Source organism: Chlorocebus sabaeus, chromosome 24, assembly GCF_047675955.1.
Source record: "Chlorocebus sabaeus isolate Y175 chromosome 24, mChlSab1.0.hap1, whole genome shotgun sequence".
Taxonomy (NCBI): Eukaryota; Metazoa; Chordata; class Mammalia; order Primates; family Cercopithecidae; genus Chlorocebus; species Chlorocebus sabaeus.
Genome location: NC_132927.1, coordinates 6,856,048 through 6,877,462, shown reverse-complemented (window position 1 = coordinate 6,877,462; position 21,415 = coordinate 6,856,048). Strand labels below are relative to the sequence as shown.

The following is a 21,415-nucleotide window of genomic DNA, read 5'->3' as shown; positions in this document are numbered from 1 at the left end:
GAGACTACTAATAAGAAAAACAACCCCACGATGTAAACTAACAAAATTTTTGCCAGAGCAAACAGGAAAATAAATATCATATTCCATAGTTTTATTCATAAACACCAGATTGCCTCAAGAAACTACTGATTCTGTTACCCAACTACAGCCAGAAAAGGAAATGCAAGTAAATTATGGCACAACCAACATTGCATATCATTTTCTTTATATTAAGTTATATAAATTTCTCTTCTGATCCACAAGAGTATACATAAGTAGTTCCCAAACTTTACTAAGAATCACTCAGGGAATATGGGGAAAAATTCTCTGGAAGTTTTGGAAGTTTTAAAAAAGATTCTTATCCCTTTCCTTTAGGGATTCTGTACGGATATGAATAATTCTAAAAAACCTGTAATTTTGAGGCTGGGCATAGTGGCTCATACCTGTAATCCCAGTACTCTGGGAGGCTGAGGTGGGCAGATCACCTAAGGTAAGGAGTTTGAGACTAGCCTGACTAACATGGTGAAACCATGTCTCTACTAAAAACACAAAAATTAGCCAGGTGTGGTGGCACACGCCTGTAATCCCAGCTACTTGGGAGGCTGAGGCAGGAGGATCACTCGAACCTGGGAGACAGAGGTTGCAGTGAGCTGAGATCACACCATTGCACTCCAGCCTGGGCGACAGAGCAAGACTCTGTTTGGGGGTGGGGGGAACCACCTATAATGTTGACAAGCACCTCAGGCAATTCTAATGCAAACAGGCCTTGGGGCTAGGCTTTAAGAAACATTGCTGTGTAGACTGTCTTTGACAAAGACCTTGACTTACTTATCTTCCTCTCACAATATCAAGGCCCAGCATCTGATGAAGTAGATCAATAACTAAATGTTGAAAGATTGTCTAAACTATTATTTACAAAGTATTTTTAATGTCCCAATATCCTGAAAGTGAAAACACATATAAAATTTAATACCACTTGTGGTTACCATAAGAGGAAAGCAGACTTCAACTGGATAACTCCAATTATCTACAGAAAGCCTGGCCCACCCAGACAACACATAAAAGAATTCAATCAGACAACACACAAAAGAATTCAATCAGGCAACACAGAATCTAAAAGAAGGAAATGGGCCCTTACTCAGGTGTTGCAAATACCATCTATTTCAATCAGATGAAATAAATATCATAAAGGATACAATTTGCATTATGTACATTCAGGGGATATCAATTCAAAGAAACACATCCAATTCATTTTATTAATCAGTGGCACAAGTGATCTGTAGACACTTCAAACCTTTTAGTTAAATCCCTAGTACATTTTTGTTAATTACTGGCACTAGAAAAATCTACATGGAAGCATCCAGCCCTTGAGTCCTATACCCTAGTTCCACATTTCTGAATGAAAAGTAACCCTAACAGTCATAAACTGCTAATCAATAACCTCACCTCAACTTGAGGTAATGGCTTGCTTTGTCTAAGATAGCAGTCTTAGTTTGACTGAGGTAATAAATCTGCTTGCTCCCAATCCATGGAAAGTTTAGAATGAAAAAGATTTGCAAATCAATACCATGATATTAATATAATCATATTTAGGAATATTTGTTTAAAATTTTTACAGCATTGTAACATGTGAGACAATTAGGTATGTGATTACATAATGATAAAGAATGTTATCTCTGGAGTGAGACTGCCCGTGTTTAGTAAGCTGGCTCTACCATTTCCTCATCAAGTTACTTAATAGCTATGTCTCTGTTTTCCATTCTTGAAAATGGAAATAATTTCTGATTCATAAAGTTATTCTGAGGATTAAATTAGCTTACATTGTAACACACTGAAAACACTGATTGGCATAGAGTGAGCTATTACTATTATCATTATTGAGAATCTGGGTGATTAGCCATGTGATTACACTTTAAAATTCGCAATTAATCTCAAACGTGATCTTTTAAAAAAGCTGGCAGGTACAAAAAATGTAATTAAACTTATAAGTATACAAATATTTAACAAATTTTACACTCATTACAAATTTAATTATTTTTAAATAATTATTTAAACACTTGGGCAGATTTTGCTTGTTAGAATTATAAACTTGTCTGGTCTGGTATATGAAGTACAGTACCTAAAAAAAAAACCCACTTAATATTCTGAATTTATTAATAAAATTTAAAATGTTTAAGAGAATTCAACACACCAAGTTTTCCGATTAAGCTTGTTAAAGGGGACTGATTAGGAAAATTTAGTCTGTTCAATATGAGTTAATCCATCAAAAATAAAGATGCTTCATTTCACTTTACCAGATTTAGAAACAATGTAACACAATTCATATTCAATTTAAAGGTTTCAGGAAAACTAGGTTTTAAAATATGTAACTTAAATAACTTGCTAATTCATTTAAAATGCAACTGTAAATAGATTTCTGTGAATAATAACCACTGTCAAAAATCTCTCACATGAACATTCAGCAAATACTTGTATCCTTTTAGGAATTTCCACAAGAACGGATGCTCTAGAGCTCAATGAAACCAAATGATTCATTCTCTTCTCTCAGGGAACTTACCATCTGGTTCCAGTGTTTTATAAGCACAGAGAAGTGAGCTAACTTGTTCTTGTCCAAGATCAAAGTACTAGATGATAAATTTGAATTCTGCTACTAAAATATTGTCTTACTTGCCATGAGTGAACCATTCATGCAAGTTGCTGTGGGGGTACAGAAAAGGTCAGAGAATTGGTACTTCCTTGAGTTTATAAAACAGGTTTATTAAACGTTCAAATGTAATAAAATTCAGTCTGAGCCTTGTTTTCTCTGTGTGCTTTTAAAAAGTTTCTATAGCTGTACTGCTGTAAACGAGCTAGTTTTGAAGTCCATTAAACATATTCACTTTTTTTCTTACAGTATACCATTCATTTTGTTAACAAAGAATTGCAACATTTCTATTTTTACATACCACGATACGAAACAAGCTCCTTATTTTGATTACATAACACAAACATATCATCTTCCAAAGTAATAAAATTGAGATATTGGTCAAAAACCTAGAAACAAAAGAAAAGGTTTACAAATCAATCTTACAATATAGCCATGATGAAAGTAAATTTAGTTCGCTCTAACCTACCAATGGTAGAAATGAAAAAAAAATCGCAATTACATTCAATAACTAAAAATCGTACTGTGTAATAGCCTAATTGAACAAGAATGAGGAGTAAAGAATAAGTTAAGGCAATAAAAACAAGCCTTTGGGCAATAAATATGAAGGAGGAGAGTAACATTTTGAGAAAACAAAATTTAAGCAGATACAAGAACTTAAATTGTAGTTGTGATGGGAATGGATATTAATTTTGAAGAAAACATACAATTTTAACAATCATTTTCATCACATTTTCCTAAGAAAGTCACAGTAACTGTTTGACACCAACAACTTTTATAATAAAGTGGGAAAAAGTTATGCCAGTTCTTTGGAAGTGCAGAGTAGAAGAAAAACTAAGAGAACTATTTGAAATACACTGAATTTAGTTAACCAAATTAAGGCTGAGTGAGGCGGCTTGGACCTGTAATCCCAGAGCTTTGGAAGGCTGAGGTGGGAGGACTGTTTGAGGCCAGAAGTTTGAGACCTATGCAACATAAAAAAAAAAAAAAATAGCTGGATGGGGTGGTACGAGCCCAGGAGGTGAAAGTTGCAGCAAGCAGAGATTGCACCACTGCATTCCAGCCTGGGCGAGTGAGACACTGTCTCAAAACAAAACAAGAAAGAAAACAAAAGTTGTTCCCATTATTTTATGTGAAGTTAATAAATTTTGAGCACAAAGATTAAAGGCATAAGCCTCAAAAACTAATCAGAAATATTGGTGGTCTATTTAAATCTAAGAATGAAAAATCTATCAGTAGAAAAAGAATAGAAAGTATATGCATGGTTGTTTAGTCTTTTACTTGCACTAGATAGTTGTCTGGAACTTTAATGCATATCTTGTCCAAATTCAAGAAGCACAGAGCATAACAGGATTATAACCTGAAATATATTTTACAAATTGATTTATAACTGAAGCTGAACGTGACTAAAATGTCACTATGATGTAGAATTGGTGGCCTGTCATGGATTCTTTTTCTCTTAATATGCAACAGAGGCACTTTAGATCTCAATATGCAACATGGGTACTTTGGATCCTCTTTCCTAAGTAAAAAAAGATCTGGAAATAGTATGATGATTATAATGATTACAGATAAAACAATGTCAACATACTTTCAATACAGTTTATGACAATACAACTGTCAAATGATTTCTGAGTTGACCTAAAAAGATGATACAAATGACAGACTAAAGCAAAACTCATTCTGCTTTTTATTTCTGTCTTTCAAATTCATTAAATAATAGGTTCCTTTAGTTTGGCTTATTTTGCCTAGTTCAACTTGAAGATAATTTATATTATTAGAACTCTTTCTAAAAGTATTGAGCCTAAACATTTCTGTCGTTCTGGTCATCTGTCAAATAGATACCTATGCCAACTACAGGTTTCAGAACAGTGTTAAATTTTACATCGACAAAATGTCATCAACCAACCAAACTCTCTTACCTTGGCTACCTGTGTTACTGCACTAGCTGCTAATGCTGCATTTGCAATATCTTCCAGTTTACTTCTTGAAATAGCAGATATAAAATTTAAATAATATGATTCATACAGTTGATTTCGAAGATCCTATCAATACAATGAAAACTTCATTCTTACATGATAAAGAAGACCATGAATACATGTTTCAAATACCATAAGAGCAAAGTTGTATTTAAAAGACAGGATATTTAAATGACAATCCAAAAAAGTATCCCAAGAGAAAAAAGCTTTGAAGTAGTACTGGTTATCTGGTTATCAGATGTAACTAAAATGTATCTTAATAAAGTAATAAAATTATATTATCAACAAAATCTCATTAATTACAATACAGTACAAACTGTTTTCATCTAGCCTATATGCATTCTTCTTAAAATATCCAAATATGGCTCAATAATATAGCAAACGCTTGTTATATTTGGCAGACACGATCTTCAACTGTTTTGGACATGTGATGACACAACAAATCCTTCATTGCACACAGACAAGTTATAATTCCAATTACCAATTCTAGAAGTATTTCTGCTCAGTTGCTCAAAAGTAGTGCAATTTAAGTTATGCAAATTCTTAAGTCAAATTTACTTATCTTCTTATACTTTTAGCAAATAGATACCGAAATAACTGTATTTCCTCAAATCTAAGATGTCACTGACTGTAACCGGAACCATCATTTTATGTAACACTAAGAATTAATGATGCCAATAAAATTTTGTGACATGATCAATTTTAAGATGTACCTGATTTCAGCGATGTGAAAATGTGAAAAATTGAGGGGTTGGAGCCTTTGTGAGGAAGGTGATCAGGGTAGTGGTTCAATCAAGGTCAAGAGATTATTTATGTATGAGGATTGAGAAATAAGTAATATGTTCACGTTACTGGGAATCATGTTTTTTCACTCTGAGAAAGGAGTTACAAATATGTAAAGAGAAAAGGGAAACACTAGAGTGAATCCTGTGTTGCTAAGCTGAAACACTTTTGGAGGTTATCTATTAATCTGGATAGGTGAGGAGAAGAGAGGGAGAATTGTAGAAATAAATATAGATATAAAAGTGTATATATAAATACATAATTTCCTAACTTTTTCCATTGCGAGGACCTAAGAACAGTGACACTGTAGTCACAATGAGTATACCTAATGCCTAGATCCTGATTCCTAAATACTATTATTTACAGAAAGCAACCAGAGCTCCTGAGAAAAATGTCCGAATCCTGGGCTGAGACAGAGAAAGTAAAATCCTAGGCTATATTGGAATATATTATTGTGCCAGAAGGTAAGGAAGTGGTCAAAGAATGATGCGTACATTTCAAAAGGACATATAAGTTCAGCAAAGTTGCAGGATACAAGACAAATATATAAAAATTAATTGAATTTTTATACAATTGCAATGAACAATCCTAAAAATGGAGTAAGAATTCCATTCATAACAAGCATTAAACACATGAAAGAAAAAATTTAACAAAAGCACAAAACTTATGACAAGCTAATCTTAACTTGGAAATTCAAGAAAAGCTAAAACAATCTGAAAAAAAGTACAAAGTTGGAGGACACAATTACTCAATTTGAAAACTTGCTATCAAGTGAAAGACGTCAACACTGTGTGGTACAGGCATAAGGACAGACACAGATATCAATGCAATAGAACCGAGAGTTCAGAAATAAAACAATGTATCTATGGTCAGCTGATTTTTGACAAGGTTGCCAAGACCATCCACTAGGGAAAGAATACTTTCTTTAATAAATTATGCTGGGACTACTGGATAGCCACATGCAAAAGAATAAAGTTGGACACCTACATCCCACCATATATAAAAATAATGCAAAGTGGAATCAAGACCTATATGTAAGAGCTGAAACTATAAAATTCTTAGAAGAAAACACAAGAATCTGGAATGGTTTCCTAAATATGACACCAAAAGCATAAGCAATTCAAGAAAAAAAAAAAAACAACGATAAACTGGGCTTTATCAAAATTAAAAATGTTTGTGCTTCAAAGGAAATTATCAAGAGAATGAAAAGATAATCCATAGACTGGGAGAAAATATTTACAGATCATAAACTTGTGAATGTCTAGTATCCAAGATATAAAAAGAATTCTATCAACTCAACAATAAAAAGACAACCCAATTAAAAACTGGGTGAATGAGCTGAATAGATATTTCTCGAAAGACATACAGATGGCCAATAAGCATGTTAAAAGATGCTTAATATCAATTATAGAAATGCAAATCAAAACTATACTGAGATGGCACTCAAACCTATTAGGATGGCTACAATAAAAATATCGGATAGTAAGTGTTCAGCAAGGATCTGGAGAAATCAGAACCTTCATACACTACTGGTGGGACTATAAAATGGTGCAACCACACTTTGGAAAACAGTCTGTTTCTAAAAAGGTAAACATAGAGTTACCATTTGACCATGCAATTCTATTCCTATGTATTTATGGCCACAACAGAATTGAAAACATGTCCACAGAGAAATCTGTACATGAATATTTATGGCAACATTATTATTAATAGCCAAAAGGTAGAAACAAGCCAAATGTTCATCAAGTGGTAAATGGATGAACAAAATTTGGTACATCCACACAATGGAATACATTCAGCCACGAAAAGGAATAAGGTACCAATTCATGCTACAACATGGATGCACCTTGGAAACATTATGCTAAGAGAAATCAGCCATGTACAAAAGACCACATATTATAGGAGTTCATTCATATGTAATGGTCAGAGTAGGCAAATATACAGAAACATAAGGTAGCTTAGGGATGGAAGGGGATGGGGGAGGCGTGAGGATGTGATAAATGGTACCAGGTTTCTTTTTGAGGTAATGACAATGTTCTAAAATTCACTGTGGTGATGGTTGCAAAACTCTGTGACTGTATTAAAAACCAATGAATCATACACTTGTGCTCCTTAAATGGGTGAATTGCATGGTATGTGAATTATAATTTCAATCAAGGTGTTATTAAAAAAACGGAAGAAGAGATTGTAAGTGGTACCTCTCTCATGAATAGTATACTTGAGTTTACGCAGGGTAAAAGAGAAACCTAGGCATCATAAAGCTACACAGAACACAAAATTTGTAAACTTCACTAACAATTTAAACAGCAATTTAGGCCGGGCGCGGTGGCTCAAGCCTGTAATCCCAGCACTTTGGGAGGCCGAGACGGGCGGATCACGAGGTCAGGAGATCGAGACCATCCTGGCTAACACTGTGAAACCCCGTCTCTACTAAAAAATACAAAAAATTAGCCGGGCGCAGTGGCGGGCGCCTGTAGTCCCAGCTACTCGGGAGGCTGAGGCAGGAGAATGGCGTGAACCCGGGAGGCGGAGCTTGCAGTGAGCCGAGATTGCGCCACTGCACTCTAGCCTGGGAGACAGCGAGACTCCGTGTCAAAAAAAAAAAATAAAAATAAACAGCAATTTAATTCAATAGTCAATAACAAAGATGCTGTGACCTGTGGAAGACACTGTTACTTACCTATCCAACATCTATTTTTCTCCTTTTCCTTGCTAAAAGAATCTTGCTAGATTTTCTTTGGGGTGACAACATACTCATCTAAATACTGACTTTTGCAGTCACCTTTGTAATTGATTCTACCCAGTGAGAAATAAATAAAGGTCTTCTGGGAGTTTCTGGAAAGGCTTAGCTTTCCTGATCAAAATCAACAGTCAGGGCTGGCACAGTCCATTTCCCTCTTCTTCTTGATGTGAACATAGATTTGATGCCTACAGGAGCAGCAACAAGCAAGACAAGGAAAACCAACAAACTAAAGATGAATGATCAGTGATAGAAGGAGCCTGGGTCTTTGATTACCTTATAGTGCTTCTGCACCAGCGTGGACTTCCTAATCTCACCCTTATTTTAGAAAAGGAAAATGCTTTATAAGTTAGAAAGGCAATATACTTAGGCTTTCTGTTTGTTAAAGCCAGACTCAGACTTTACCAGTACAGTGGTTCCCCTTATTTGCAGGGGTTATTTTCCAAGACTCCAATGGATGCCTGAAACCAGATAGTACTGAACTGTATGTTTTTTCCTATACATACATATTTATGACAAAACGTAATTTATACTTTATAAATTGGGCACAGTAACAGATTAGCAACAATAGTCAGAAATAAAATAGAGCAATTATAAAATATATTCTGCAATGAAAGTTATATGAATGTGGTCTCTCTCAAAATACTGTAATATGTTCACTACTGTAATATATTCAGTACCTGGTTAACTGTGGATAACTGAAACTGTGGAAAGTGAAACTGTGGATATGGGAGGACTACTGTATAATACTTCTTCAGCCAAAAGTTTTAAGTCTTTCAGGCTCTTTGGAATTCAAAGATAGTCTCAAAAATCAGGGTGAGAAAGTAGGCATAGGAATTTCTGATTTGTCGCCCTGGACATCTAGGAATTTTTCTTGAAAAAAAAATCTGTTTCCAAATTCAGGAGTCCAGAAAATAAGAACCCATATTACCTGACACATTCTGTCAATATTTTCTTCAGTTGGCATTACAAAGTATACTGCAGGAACATCTGGAATAGGATCTCGATCAGAGTGCAAAAGCCTAGAAGACATAAGGAACTTATTTTTTCTTAGTCACTTATCTAAAAAGATAGTTTAAAACAGCATTCCTCAAAATGGGAGTTCACTAGCTCAAGGACAGTAACCAGTGCTCTAAAAGCTCTTGTTGCAATTAATCAGTGAGTTAACTTAGCTTTCTCCCATGTCAGTGTTGATATTATTTATTAGTATTAAGAAGACCCTAATTTCTTGTTAGTCCTCATTTGTCCTATTCTGCTCACACTTTTAGTACCGCCAATGGTCAGACACTCTTTTCTACCAACACTCTCCTTGAATGAGAACTAAAACATAGTCAAAACCAATCTTATTCCCACTTTTCATAGAAATATGGTGGTGGTCAGAGGGGAATGGTGAGTGTGAGGAAAGTGTGGCTCTCTGAGGGGAAAATCAGAAAGCTAGAGGATGCAATGAAAAAATTTTTAGAAGCAATTCTTTAGAAGCTATAAAAAAATTTAACCAAACATGAAATCAAATATATTTTTTAAATGAAAGGTATATAAATGTCTCCTTAAAACTTAAAGACAATCTATTTTTGCCTATTTATTGTTTCATAAGAGAATGTAAGCATCTTACAGATTGAATCATTTTACAGTTTTCTCCTTTTACAATTTAGAAACAATTTCCATGCAAATATCCCAACATCAAACTATGCTTATATAAGGAATATTCACCTCTCTGTAGTCATCCTTCGATAATCAAGGAGAGGAAAGAAGCACATGCTGCCAGTTGGTCTGTGTTTAATAACTGTTGCCATTGATATCAAGAAGGATAATGTGATAGTTGCCATAGGTTGTTGTCTTTTTTTTACACTGCTTGTCCAACTGCCTAATGGGCTACAACCACCATTTCATATTCTTGAAACGTGTAATTACTGTTTCCTACAAATCAGCCTAAACCAGTTTGCAGAGTATAAAGTAACTGATACAGTATTCTCCAGCAAATAGAGAATGGTTGGAGGCAAAGTACAAAAGAGTTCACCATGGTAGCTGTGTAGTATTTCCATGCTCTGGTGGCAAGTAGCAAGTTAGGCAGAGATTACCAGACTCTCAAACTGGTAGACTATACTATTACCCCTGAACGAAGTACTGAGTAAGGCCTCACTTCTGTTAGTTACTGTTACTAAGCCATTACAGTTCAGTAGATAAACAGCACAGAATTAGTGGTCAAGCAATGTGGCCATGGCTCTGTTATTAAGTGGTTGTACAAATGTGAGACAATCACTTAAGCCTTCTAAACTTTAGTCTTTCTATTAGTAAATAAAAGAGTTAAACACTTAGTACAGAGACAATGGCACTCAATGTTTATTAATAAACCACAATTTCCAAGGACAGCATCAAGTTAAACTTTACTTCAGTCCATAAGAATTAACACGCTATCAAAGTAAATATGCTTATTTCAGTCTGACATAAAAATGAAAGGAAAACTCATCAAATACCGTATTTCATGAAACCCAAGGTGGTAACAATTTTAAAACATAAATTTTAAAATATATTTTATATACTACTGAGAAATAAAAATGCTGCCAGTTATGACATATCATCAGTGATAAGATAGATCCTAATTTCAGAAATATAAAAAAGGACATTTGGAATCGACAAAATATAATAGTCTATTAATTTTAACAAATGCTGATTATACAACTAAAGAATTTGAGCTGATCAAACCAGATTCTGGTAAGTTACTTACCAAAAATCTAAAACCATATTCCCAATAATACACTTCAATTCAATATATAATATCATAAAAACTGGTTATAACATCATAAATACAACAAAATGCAAATAGCTTAGAACACCATACAATTGGACTCTTGTAGTATACAACAGTATTACTATCTATCCATGAACACAGTCCTTCTCCAAATTTTTTGTTGTTGTTGTTTTTTTTTTTTTTTTTTTTTTTTTTTACAGAATCTTGCTCAGCTGCCCAGGTCAGAGTGTTGTGTCGCGATCTCGGTTCACTACAACCTCTGCCTCCTGGGTTCAAGCAATTGTCCTTCCTCAGCCTCCCAAGTAGCTAGGATTGCAGGCGGGTACGCCACCATGCCCGGCTAATTTTTGTATTTTTAGTAGAGACACGGTTTCACCATGTTGGCCAGGCTGGTCTCCAACTCCTGAGCTCAAGTGATCCGCCCACCCCGGCCTCCAGAAGTGCTGGGATTACTGGCATGAGCCACTGCGCCTGGCCCCTTCTCCAAATGTTCTACTAGGCAAGTCCATGAAGTACTGCAATTTGTTTTATTTTTATTAAACATATCAGAAGCAATATAATCACACAAACTTAACAGTTAAGACAACATAGATAGCCTCCTATGGTGATTAACAGTCATTACTTCATAGTCACTTAAATTTTTCATATTAATGATTAATTAGATATTCCTTTTTTAAAAATAAGTATAGAGAGTCCCTGACTTACAATGGTTCAACTTAGGATTTTTTGACTTTATGATGGTGCATATTCAGTAGAAATCATACTTTAAACACCTATAAAAACATTGTTTTCAACTTTCAGCACTGTAGTCAATAAATTACATGAGATATTCAAGTTTATTTTTATTTTATTTAATTAATTACTTTTTTTGAGACAGAGTCTTGCTCTGTTGCCCAGGCTGGAGTGCAGTGGCAGTCTCGGCTCACTGCCATCTCAGCCTCCCGGGTTCAAGTAATTCTCCTGCCTCAGCCTCCTGAGTAGCTGGGATTACAGGTGCCTGCCACCATGCCTGGTTAATTTTTTGTATTTTTTTTTTTAGTAAAGATGGTGCTTCACCACATGGCCAGGCTGGTCTTGAACTCCTGACCTTGTGATTCGCCCACCTTGGCCTCCCAAAGCACTGGGATTACAGACGTGAGCCACAGTGCCCAGCCTCGACAGTTTATTATAAAGGAGGCTATGTGTTGGATTTGACTTTGCCCAACTGTAGGCTAATGTAAGTGTTCTGAGCATGCTGAAGGTAGGAGAGGCTAAGCTATGATGTTGTGTTAGGTTAGGTGTATTAAATGCATTTTTTTGACTTACAAAATTTTCAACTTACGATGGGTTTATAAGTATGTAACCCCATTGTAGGTCAAGGAGAATCTGTGTGTATTTAAAGGAAGAAATCACTTTTAGAGCTGGAAGAGACCTTAAGATTATTAGTTCTTTTCCTTGATGTACAGGGTAAACCAAGTCTGTAGGAAAAGACACAAGGGAGAAAATTTAAATTCTGAAATTATAAAGCCTCAGACTGAGGATTTTTTTAAATCCCAGAAATAAGGGGTTGAATAAAAGATGATATGGGGAAAAAATGTTCAACACTACATAAATACTGTAATGTAACACTAGTTTTCTCTATAAATGTTCTTTAATAATTTGATTTCAGAGTGGCCAAAGAAATTTTTAAGAATGTATTTGAAAATGAATGCCACTATTAGAAATATGTAAAAACTCACAGATGCAGAGTGATTCCCATGTCTCTCAGCTCCTTCACAGATAGCAGAGGAGAGATTATATCTTGGCCAAATCTGTCATAAATGAGTACCTATTAAAAAAACCGTGTGTCATCATTATCACTGAACAACCAATAGTGAACCTATATTAAGACAATGTTGAAGCAAATTTTATTTTAACAAATCATAGATACTGAATTATTATCCTTTCCTCAATTTAATATTTTCCATCATTATTTACCCAAATGTCCATTCAGGGATTAATACATTCTTAAAGCATTACTACTCAGGCTAAAATAAATAAACAGTTGTATCAATTTCTTCTTACAAAATTCTTTTTTCTAGGTTTTAAAAAAATAGAGACTATAAAATCGTCAAGCTATAATAAACAACTTTGAACTTAAAGCCAATTCAGGTTCATACCCTTATTTTTTTTCTAGTTCACATATATCTTTTCTAAAAACAGATATGTAAAAATTAGCCACTTTGAAAACTAATATATAACGAGTTCCAGGACTACAATAAAAAATTTAGTATTTTAAGCATCTCAGGTTAAAAAGATATTCATTAAAAAAAATTAAGTCCCTGGCTGTGGCGCAGCAGCTCATGCCTGTAATCTCAGCACTTTGGGAGGCCGAGGTGGGCAGATCATGAGGTGAAGAGATCGAGACCATCCTGGCCAACATGGTGAAACCCTTTCACTACTAAAAATACAAAACTTAGCTGGGCGTGGTGGCACGCACCTGTAATCCCAGCTACTCAGGAGGCTGAGGAAGCAGATTTGCTTGAACCTGGGAGGTGGAGGTTGCAGTGAGCCAAGATTGCACCACTGCACTCCAGCCTGGCGACAGAGTGAGACTCCATCTCAAAAAAAAAAATAAATAAATAATGAAGTCCCTTCCTCACATTCTCAAAGTATTAAAACATATAGTTTTGAGGAGTGGTAAGATCTCCAACTAGCCTTTTTAACTCAAAATTAGTTTCACGGTTAAGGCAAATAAAAGAGCTCCTCAACTGGTAATCGTTCTCTACAACTACCTCAATAATTATTTATGGAGTAAGAATTGCTAATGAGAGAATGAAACATGTTGTTACGAAAACATGTTTTCTTGAATGCCAGAATTTCCTTTAGAGAGACTAAAAATCTTTCTGCTCTGGTTATAAAAGGTTCATGTTGCATCTTTCAAAAATCTTCCCTCTTTTAATCTCAATACATGTGTATTATTAATTTTAATGATATAAAAAGTGATGGGTGGAAAAGTATCTGACAAAAATTTGTACCCAAGAAATTCTCAAACTACTTCAACCAAAAGCTCAATATTGGTCTTAGAAACAAATAAGTATAGTTTATGCAAGAGGCAATAGGAAGATGCCCACAAAGGAACAAGCAGGAGAAAATTAGGGAATACTCTGGAGCTTAAGCTATGAAATCAATACAGACAACTTTAACAACTTTTAGAGTTAACCCAAAGGACTTATAAAGACTCAAAAGAGTTTTCAAAACACCCTAAATTCTAAACATGTTGATTCGTTCTTAATTTTTAGCAAGAGAGAAATATAAAGAGACTGTTAACCAGTAAGTTTAAACCCAATCAACTGTATTATAACATCTGAAGAAAGAGAGTCTGCATGAAGTTTAAAATGAAGAAGCCTAAAGAACGGGAATTTTTAAAGGCTCTCCATTATTTCTCAAAGGAAAAGTTTGTAGATTGCTTTCTGATTCAATTAACAGTTTCATATCTCATAAATTAATAAACTGGTATTACAGCTTACAGATCATTTTCTCATGAGTTTGTTAAAATAATCCAGGCCCTCTGAATGTGACTAACCCCAAGCAAACTTATAAAATCCGAAGTCTGGACTTGAAAAGCTAAGGAACAAAATATCAACCAGGGTAAAGACCTATCAGTGACATCCTACCAAAGAGATCAACTGGACTCCCTAGATGAAAATTCCTATTTTATCACCTGTCTCACTCCATAGAATGTCTGTCAAAAAGATTCATATTAAGAGATCATGTTAAATAAGGATAAAACATTCATGATAACTAATATGTGTTACTTCTTCCATATTATAATAAATTCCCTCCAATTACCACCAATAAGGGCTGAGAAAAACAGAAATCAGTTCCCATCAAGATAAACTCTTACCTTCCATACTGGTTCTCCCGTGCTGTTTTTAATATGAGGCACATTGAAATTCAACATACGCTTCAAAGCCACTGAAAATAAAAAGTTTTATCAAATATTGTCATTGTTTTTTAGGATTTTATTTTTCCTCCATCATTTATTATTTACTACCCCAAAACAAAATATACTAATCAAATCTAGCAAAACTTATTAACCAAATGACTATATGTGTAGAACTAGGGGTCAGATCTTATAAGACTATTCCATCGACAGCTAATTGGCATTTTGGGATATTTCCCAAAATACAATAAGCATCTGTCCCCAGATGAAATCATGGGAAATGTTCAGGAAGAACTTGCAATGGCCTCAATACACTGATGCTGTTGCCTGTGTACTGTCTGGCTGAAAGCATAGATTAAGATAAGTCCTTTTTTTTTAGTCTGAGTGGTCTAGTGAGAAGGATCAGTCCTTCTTTCTTTCTTTTCTTTTTTTCTTCTGAGACAGAGTTTCGCTCCTGTCGCTCAGGCTGGATTGCAATGGCGCTATCTCGGCTCACTGCAACTTCTGCCTCCCGGGTTCAAGCAGTTCTCCTGCTTCAGCCTCCTGAGCAGCTGGGATTACAGGCTTGCGCTGCTAGGCCTGGCTAATTTTGTATTTTTAGCAGAGATGAGGTTTCTCCATGTTGTTCAGGCTGGTCTAGAACTCCCGACCTCAGGTGATCTGCCTGCCTTGGCCTCCCAAAGTGCTGGGATTACAGGTGTGAGCCACCGTGCCCGGCCTGGATCAGTCTCTCTAAAAACAAAATTATCCATGGCATATTCAATTGGTTCATATACAAAACCTTCATACAGCAGATCTCTCTACAGTTATGTAAGAGTGTATTTTACAACCAATTTATCCTGTCAGATTCACTAAAAAGTTGCTTAAAATTCTATGTCCCTTGGGAAAACAGACTTTCCCACATAGCAGGTAACTGATAATTCCAGCTGAGCAAATATACAACATCAAAAATCACAGTTATGTCTGTTACAGTATTTTGTGCTATTTATCACTCATCTGTAACAGTGTTACAGCAAATGAAAATCCCTTAATATACTTCTTTGTGAAACTGAGATGGCCAAATATTCAAGAGAGTATACTAGTTATAATATCTTGATTTAATTTTTATAAAACTGACAACCTTAAAATCCACTTGGTTGACTGTTAAAAACATTTGCATCAGGCTTTAAGTAATACAGAATAACCTATACTCCAAAGTCCTACGAGAGAACTATATAATACTAAAATCACCTGAATATCAATTTACAGCATATTCATTCACTCACAAGAAAAAACTTCTATTAAATGCTTGTTTGCTGAGGTAGGTATAATGCTGTTAAAACTGCTATCACTGAAGAGACTGGACTTCAGTGATACATTTGCATACTTATGTGTGTGTACGAACTGTTGTGCTGAACACTTATTGCCTCCAATGGGGATGATACCATGTTTGAGAGGCCTAAGAAGAGACCTGGAGCCAGGAAATGAGACATGGAGTTTTACTGGGGGCAACACACAGAGGGGAGTCCAGTGACAGTGGGCTGGATAGGAGAACTGTATACTCAGTGGCGATGCGCTGGGCAGGAGAACCATAACCACACACAAAAAGCGGTTTATATAGCAAAAATGTGGTTTATACAGCATTTTCACTTAACATTTCCCTAACAACTTCTACCTGGCAACCTTCATTCAACCCAAAACTCGGGGCCTTGATCCACTGCATGGCTTATGTTTCACCGGATGGGCTGGGGGCTCAGATGTTTCTCATAGACAAGGAATGAATCTCCAGGTGGGCCATTTTCTGATTTCCTAGCTTGGAACACATATCCAGGTGTGTCTGCAACACAGGGTCATTCTCAGGGCATGCTTAAGTTATTGCTATCAGGCGTATTTACCATACACCTACAGACATAATTTTTGGTAAAATGTTATTACCTAACGTCTGGCCAATAATACACATTACCAATAATTAATACCTACTTCAGAGGCCCACAGGTGTTATATTAAATAAAATGTATTTCATTTAATGTATTTATTATAATAATATATTAAATACATTTAATATAATGTAAGCAAAAAAACAGCTTAACACTTAAAACTGAAATAACACAGTAGGCATGGAAGAGGTTCCAGGATTAACTCTCCCACTGCGCATTTGCAGAGCTCTTCCTCCACCTCCAGGCAATAAAGACACCATCACCCTGGCACTCATGCCCACGAGGGAGGAAACCCTGTTTCTTGGAACAGCTGTTCACACTCTTGAAGCCTGGTAACTTGGAAGAACGAAAGCCTGGGCTGCCATGCAAGCCTCAGGTGTTTAGTATGCTGCAGAGTTAGGCCTTAGCTAACTGAAAGAGGCCAGTAGCAGCAAATAAGATAATCCTACACTTGACTTCTCAGCCCAATCTGAGATTTTCTCCAACTTTGAGCCTTGGCTAACTTATTAAAAGGTATTTTGATACAGTGGATTTGTTAATGGAGTACACGGCCTGTGTTCAGAGTTTACAAGAACGTAATTTTACTTTTATCAGAGTTTACCCAAGGCTTAAACCATGACTTTTACCTGAAATGACAAACCATTTTCCTTGCTGGCTGTAAACATACTACATGTTGAGCATCCCAACTCTTAATATCTGAAACCTGAAATGCTCCAAAATCAAAATGTTTTAAGCCGGTGCTCAGATTTTCAAATTTGGGATGCTCAACCAATAATGCAAATATTCCAAAATCCAAAACACTCCTGGTCCCGAGATTTTGGATAAGGGATACTCAACTTGTATCCATATTCCTAGACTTGGTTAATGTCATTTCACGTTTACCTGGAATGTTTCCTTCACACATGCACTGAACAAATGCTGTCAACTATACTTACTATTCATTCATTCAACATGTTTAATGAGTGCTCACCACAGGCACTGTAGTCATTGGGGACCTAGCAACTGAAGAAAACAGTGAATAAAATCGCCTGTCCTCAAGTAGCTTTCATTCTAATTGGGGGATAGGGAAAATAAAAAATAATAATAATAAGTAAAACACATAGAATGTAGATCATGGTAAGTGCTATGAAGAAAGGTAAGATTGGGAAAGGGGAAGATGGAGTTGGGGTGTAATTTTAAACAGAGTAATTGGGGAAGGCCTCCTGAGAAGGTAACATTTGAGTAAAGACCTAAAGGAAGTGAGGGAGTGAGCCATGGAGATTCTCTCTGAAACAGTATTCCACAAAGAAGAAACAAATACAAAGGCTTGAAGGTGGGAGCATTCCTGGTGGGTTCAAGGAGAGGGAAGAGAAATAGGGAATGAGGTCCAAAAGCTACATGGGAACCAGATCGTATAAGTAAGGCCTTGTAGGACACCGTAAGATCACTTTGGCTTTTATCATGGTTGAAATGGGAAGAAGCTGGAAGATTTTGAGCAAACATATGGCATGATCAGTTTGGGTACTGTGTGAAAAATAACGAAGGAGAACAGGATTGTAAAAGCAAGGAGACCAAATAGGTTATTGCAGAAATTCATGGTGGATAGGATCTGGAAATAGCAATGACAACAGTCAGATCCTAGATGTATTTTCAGAGTAGAACTGACAAGATTTACTGAAAGATCTTACATGAGACATGAAAGAGACAAGTCAAGAAAACTTCAAGGTTTTTGACCTGCAACTAAAAGGATGGAACTGCCATTAACTGATATGGAGCAGACTGAGTTCAGATGGGAGGGCCAGACTAGGGATATAAACCTGGGAATCATCAACATAGAGACAATACTGAAAGCTAAGTTGCTAGATGCTAACACTAATGGGACCCAGCAACGTTGAGAAGCAGGGAAGATGTGCAAGAACTTGTAACGAAGACGCATTCAATGAAGAACAACAGTAACACAAAGCAGGAGGCAACTGATTCTACCTGTTGAACTGAAGGTATGGATAGAGAGGACAGTAAACCTGGAAGAAAGGAGATAGCTTGTGAGCTTGTGGGATGACATTCAAAAGACCAATAAAGATTTTTCAGGCAGGCAAAGCAAGAAACAGGCATGTTAGTTTACCTCTATCTTACTTTCCTCACCTGTAAAATGGAGATAATAATACATAATCACCTAAAGCAATGCCTAACCATAGTAAATGCTCAATAAATGCTAACAATTATCTCATCCACCCAAATATTCTAGTATCGAGAATATTTGAGGATTGTGAGTTATTTCCCAAAACATTCTCAATAGGCATGAGGGAAATAGCTAATTCTGTATTACAATATATACACAAGGATTTACCTTCCTCTGAAAATGAGGCAGAATTCAATGACAGTAAAAATTTGATAAAGAATAGATCTAGCACCATCTATCTAGTAATTCTGTAAAATCTCAACTATGTTTATTTCTGCAGAAATACAAACGATTAGATTTTAATGATCTACAAAGTTTCTGCATACAAGTTTACTGCCATGCATATTTATTTTTCAAAAAGCTCTCTTGTATTGGTACAGTTTCACTGACACGTTATTTTAATATGTAGTATAGTCATCAGAAACACAGTATTAAAACAAATGGAGCTTCTATTTGCTTAAACAGATACAATGAATGGCAGGTATGCCCCAAATCTTACTTGAATTTCCCTATATTTGATTATGCCTGACTTCACCTGATAGGTTACACTAAATTATTTACTGGGAAAAGCAGAACGCAACTCAGTATCTTTTGTGTGTCATTACTAGATTGAAGTCTAACATTTTTCTTTAATTTCTTTAAATACCAAAGAAAGGAATCAAGTACAGCCCAAATTCCTTCTGTAGGTCATATGAATTATAAATTCATTTTTCTATTCATATTTATATCCAACAGGGCATAATTTCAGCAAACAGAATTCCAAGTATGCACATGGTTGATGCCTTATTTCTATTAGCTCCTCAGAATAAATGGCTTGAAAACTTTTAAGACAACTAGTTCAACCTTTAGTTTGTAGCTAACAGGTATAAACCAAGTTGTCATAAGTTTTCAAATAAGGCAAAACTAATTTCTAAGAGGGAAAAAACCCCAAAACTCAAGAATATGTAGCTTCTTACATTTCTCTGCATAAATACAAGCTACATAAACACGCTCTATTGAAGATAAAATACTATTTTAAAACAATAATCTGTCAAACAATTAAAATGAAAAAGCTATTAATTCAATTCTTCAATGCCTTCCAGCAAGGTGAAGGAGAAAATCTTTTATCACCAGGCATTTTTCTGCAGGTACCCCCAAAAGGCTGGTCCGAAGTAGAGAACTGGCGCAAAGCAGGCCGCTGTGAAAATACCTAAATTCTGTAATTGTGGTGGAAGTGCCAGAAAATGGGAGTTCTCTCAAAAATCAAAACCAGAACTGAACCACGCACAGAAACAAACTCGGAGACCTCATAGGTGGCAACATAGATAAGAAGCTATCTGCTGCTAGATCTCGTTGTGATGGCCTTCTGATGCCCACTAGGAAGGAGAGAAGAGCAAGGCCGTAGCAATCCGCCCACCACTAAAGCTCCTTCTCCTCTACCACAGGAGGAACCGAGTCAATCTAATGGCATCTTCTCCCCAAAAACTCAAAGGGGAGGGGCTCTTGATGTTCTAGGGACTGGATTAAACTCCCGGAGATCGCTCTCTGAGCTGCACGCACCACGACCGAGTGAGGGCGACAAGCACAGGAGAAGAATGTCGTCGGGACAGTCACGAAGCTTCAAGAAGAGAGTAAGTCAGTACCTGTCTGCCTTTCCCGAATACTGGCTGCTGCTGCTGTCGCTGCCGCCGCCGACGCCATCTTGGCTCCCACGAGCCACTGCCCGGCTGGCGAGCGGAGCCGGGGGATGACGTGGCTGCCCTTACCGCCCCGGAAGCAAAGCCCGGAAGGGCGGGGCCAAAGGGCGTGCCTGAGGGCCGGACTCCACCTCCTCGAGGAAGACCTCCACTCTCGATAGAACTGGGAGAGCCGGTGCAGGTTAACTCAGTGGCCCGTAATGTTAGCCGAATACTAGGAGTTTTTATCCTATCTTTTCAAGCCACACTCTCTCAAATGGTAGCAACATTAAATTGAACTCTTAGGGTAGGAGCGTGTAGTCCTAAGAACCTAATTACTGAACTGTTGGCTTGGTGGCTCACAGAGCACTGACGGGGTGATAATATTCTAGGAGTATAAGGACCACAGGACTGAAGTAAATGAAGCTCCTGAAACCCAGGCAACTTTTTTTTTTTTTTTTTAATACTTTAAGTTCTAGGGTACATGTGCATAACGTGCAGGTTTGTTACATATGTATACTTGTGCCATGTTGGTGTGCTGCACCCATCAACTCGTCATTTACATCAGGTATACGTTAGCTCTAGTTTCTCAGTGCAGCAGGAGTCTTCCCTTTGCTCCTTTTTCCAGAGAAACAGAAAGCATTGGAGCTTTACTCTAATCTGGCATATTTCTCAGTCGCATCTCTTAAAAAAAAAAAAAGGGCCTAGCCTTATGGTGGCGTTCTGCCGGCATGGACACGGGATCCAGGGAGGTACAAAATGAGAAATTAGCATCTCTCCTCTTTCCTTGTAGTAATTGCAAAATCACATTGCCATGGGAAGGAAATTGCCCAGGCTCAAGTGCGCAATCAGGGCTCACTGCAGCCTCAAATTCCGACTGTCAAACGATCCTCCTGCTTCAGCCTCCT

General features: G+C 36.5%; 1 protein-coding gene across 2 annotated transcripts in view; it reads right to left on the bottom strand.

Annotated features, from left to right (window-relative positions):
- The window catches only part of SCFD1 (sec1 family domain containing 1), a 103,500-nt gene extending 82,883 nt beyond the window's left edge, over window positions 1-20,617 (bottom strand). Inside the window, exons 1-6 of one of the 2 annotated variants that reach the window (XM_073010873.1) lie at window positions 20,475-20,601; window positions 14,740-14,810; window positions 12,593-12,681; window positions 9,057-9,147; window positions 4,546-4,668; window positions 2,925-3,012 (exon numbers count right to left, since the gene is read on the bottom strand). In XM_073010873.1, the coding sequence (XP_072866974.1) occupies window positions 2,925-3,012; window positions 4,546-4,668; window positions 9,057-9,147; window positions 12,593-12,681; window positions 14,740-14,810; window positions 20,475-20,532 (520 nt within the window). In that variant the 5' untranslated portion in view covers window positions 20,533-20,601. Of the gene's footprint in view, window positions 1-2,924; window positions 3,013-4,545; window positions 4,669-9,056; window positions 9,148-12,592; window positions 12,682-14,739; window positions 14,811-20,474 lie in introns of both variants that reach the window. The other variant, XM_073010872.1, reaches the window with a different exon arrangement.
- Window positions 20,618-21,415: the final 798 nt, after the last annotated feature.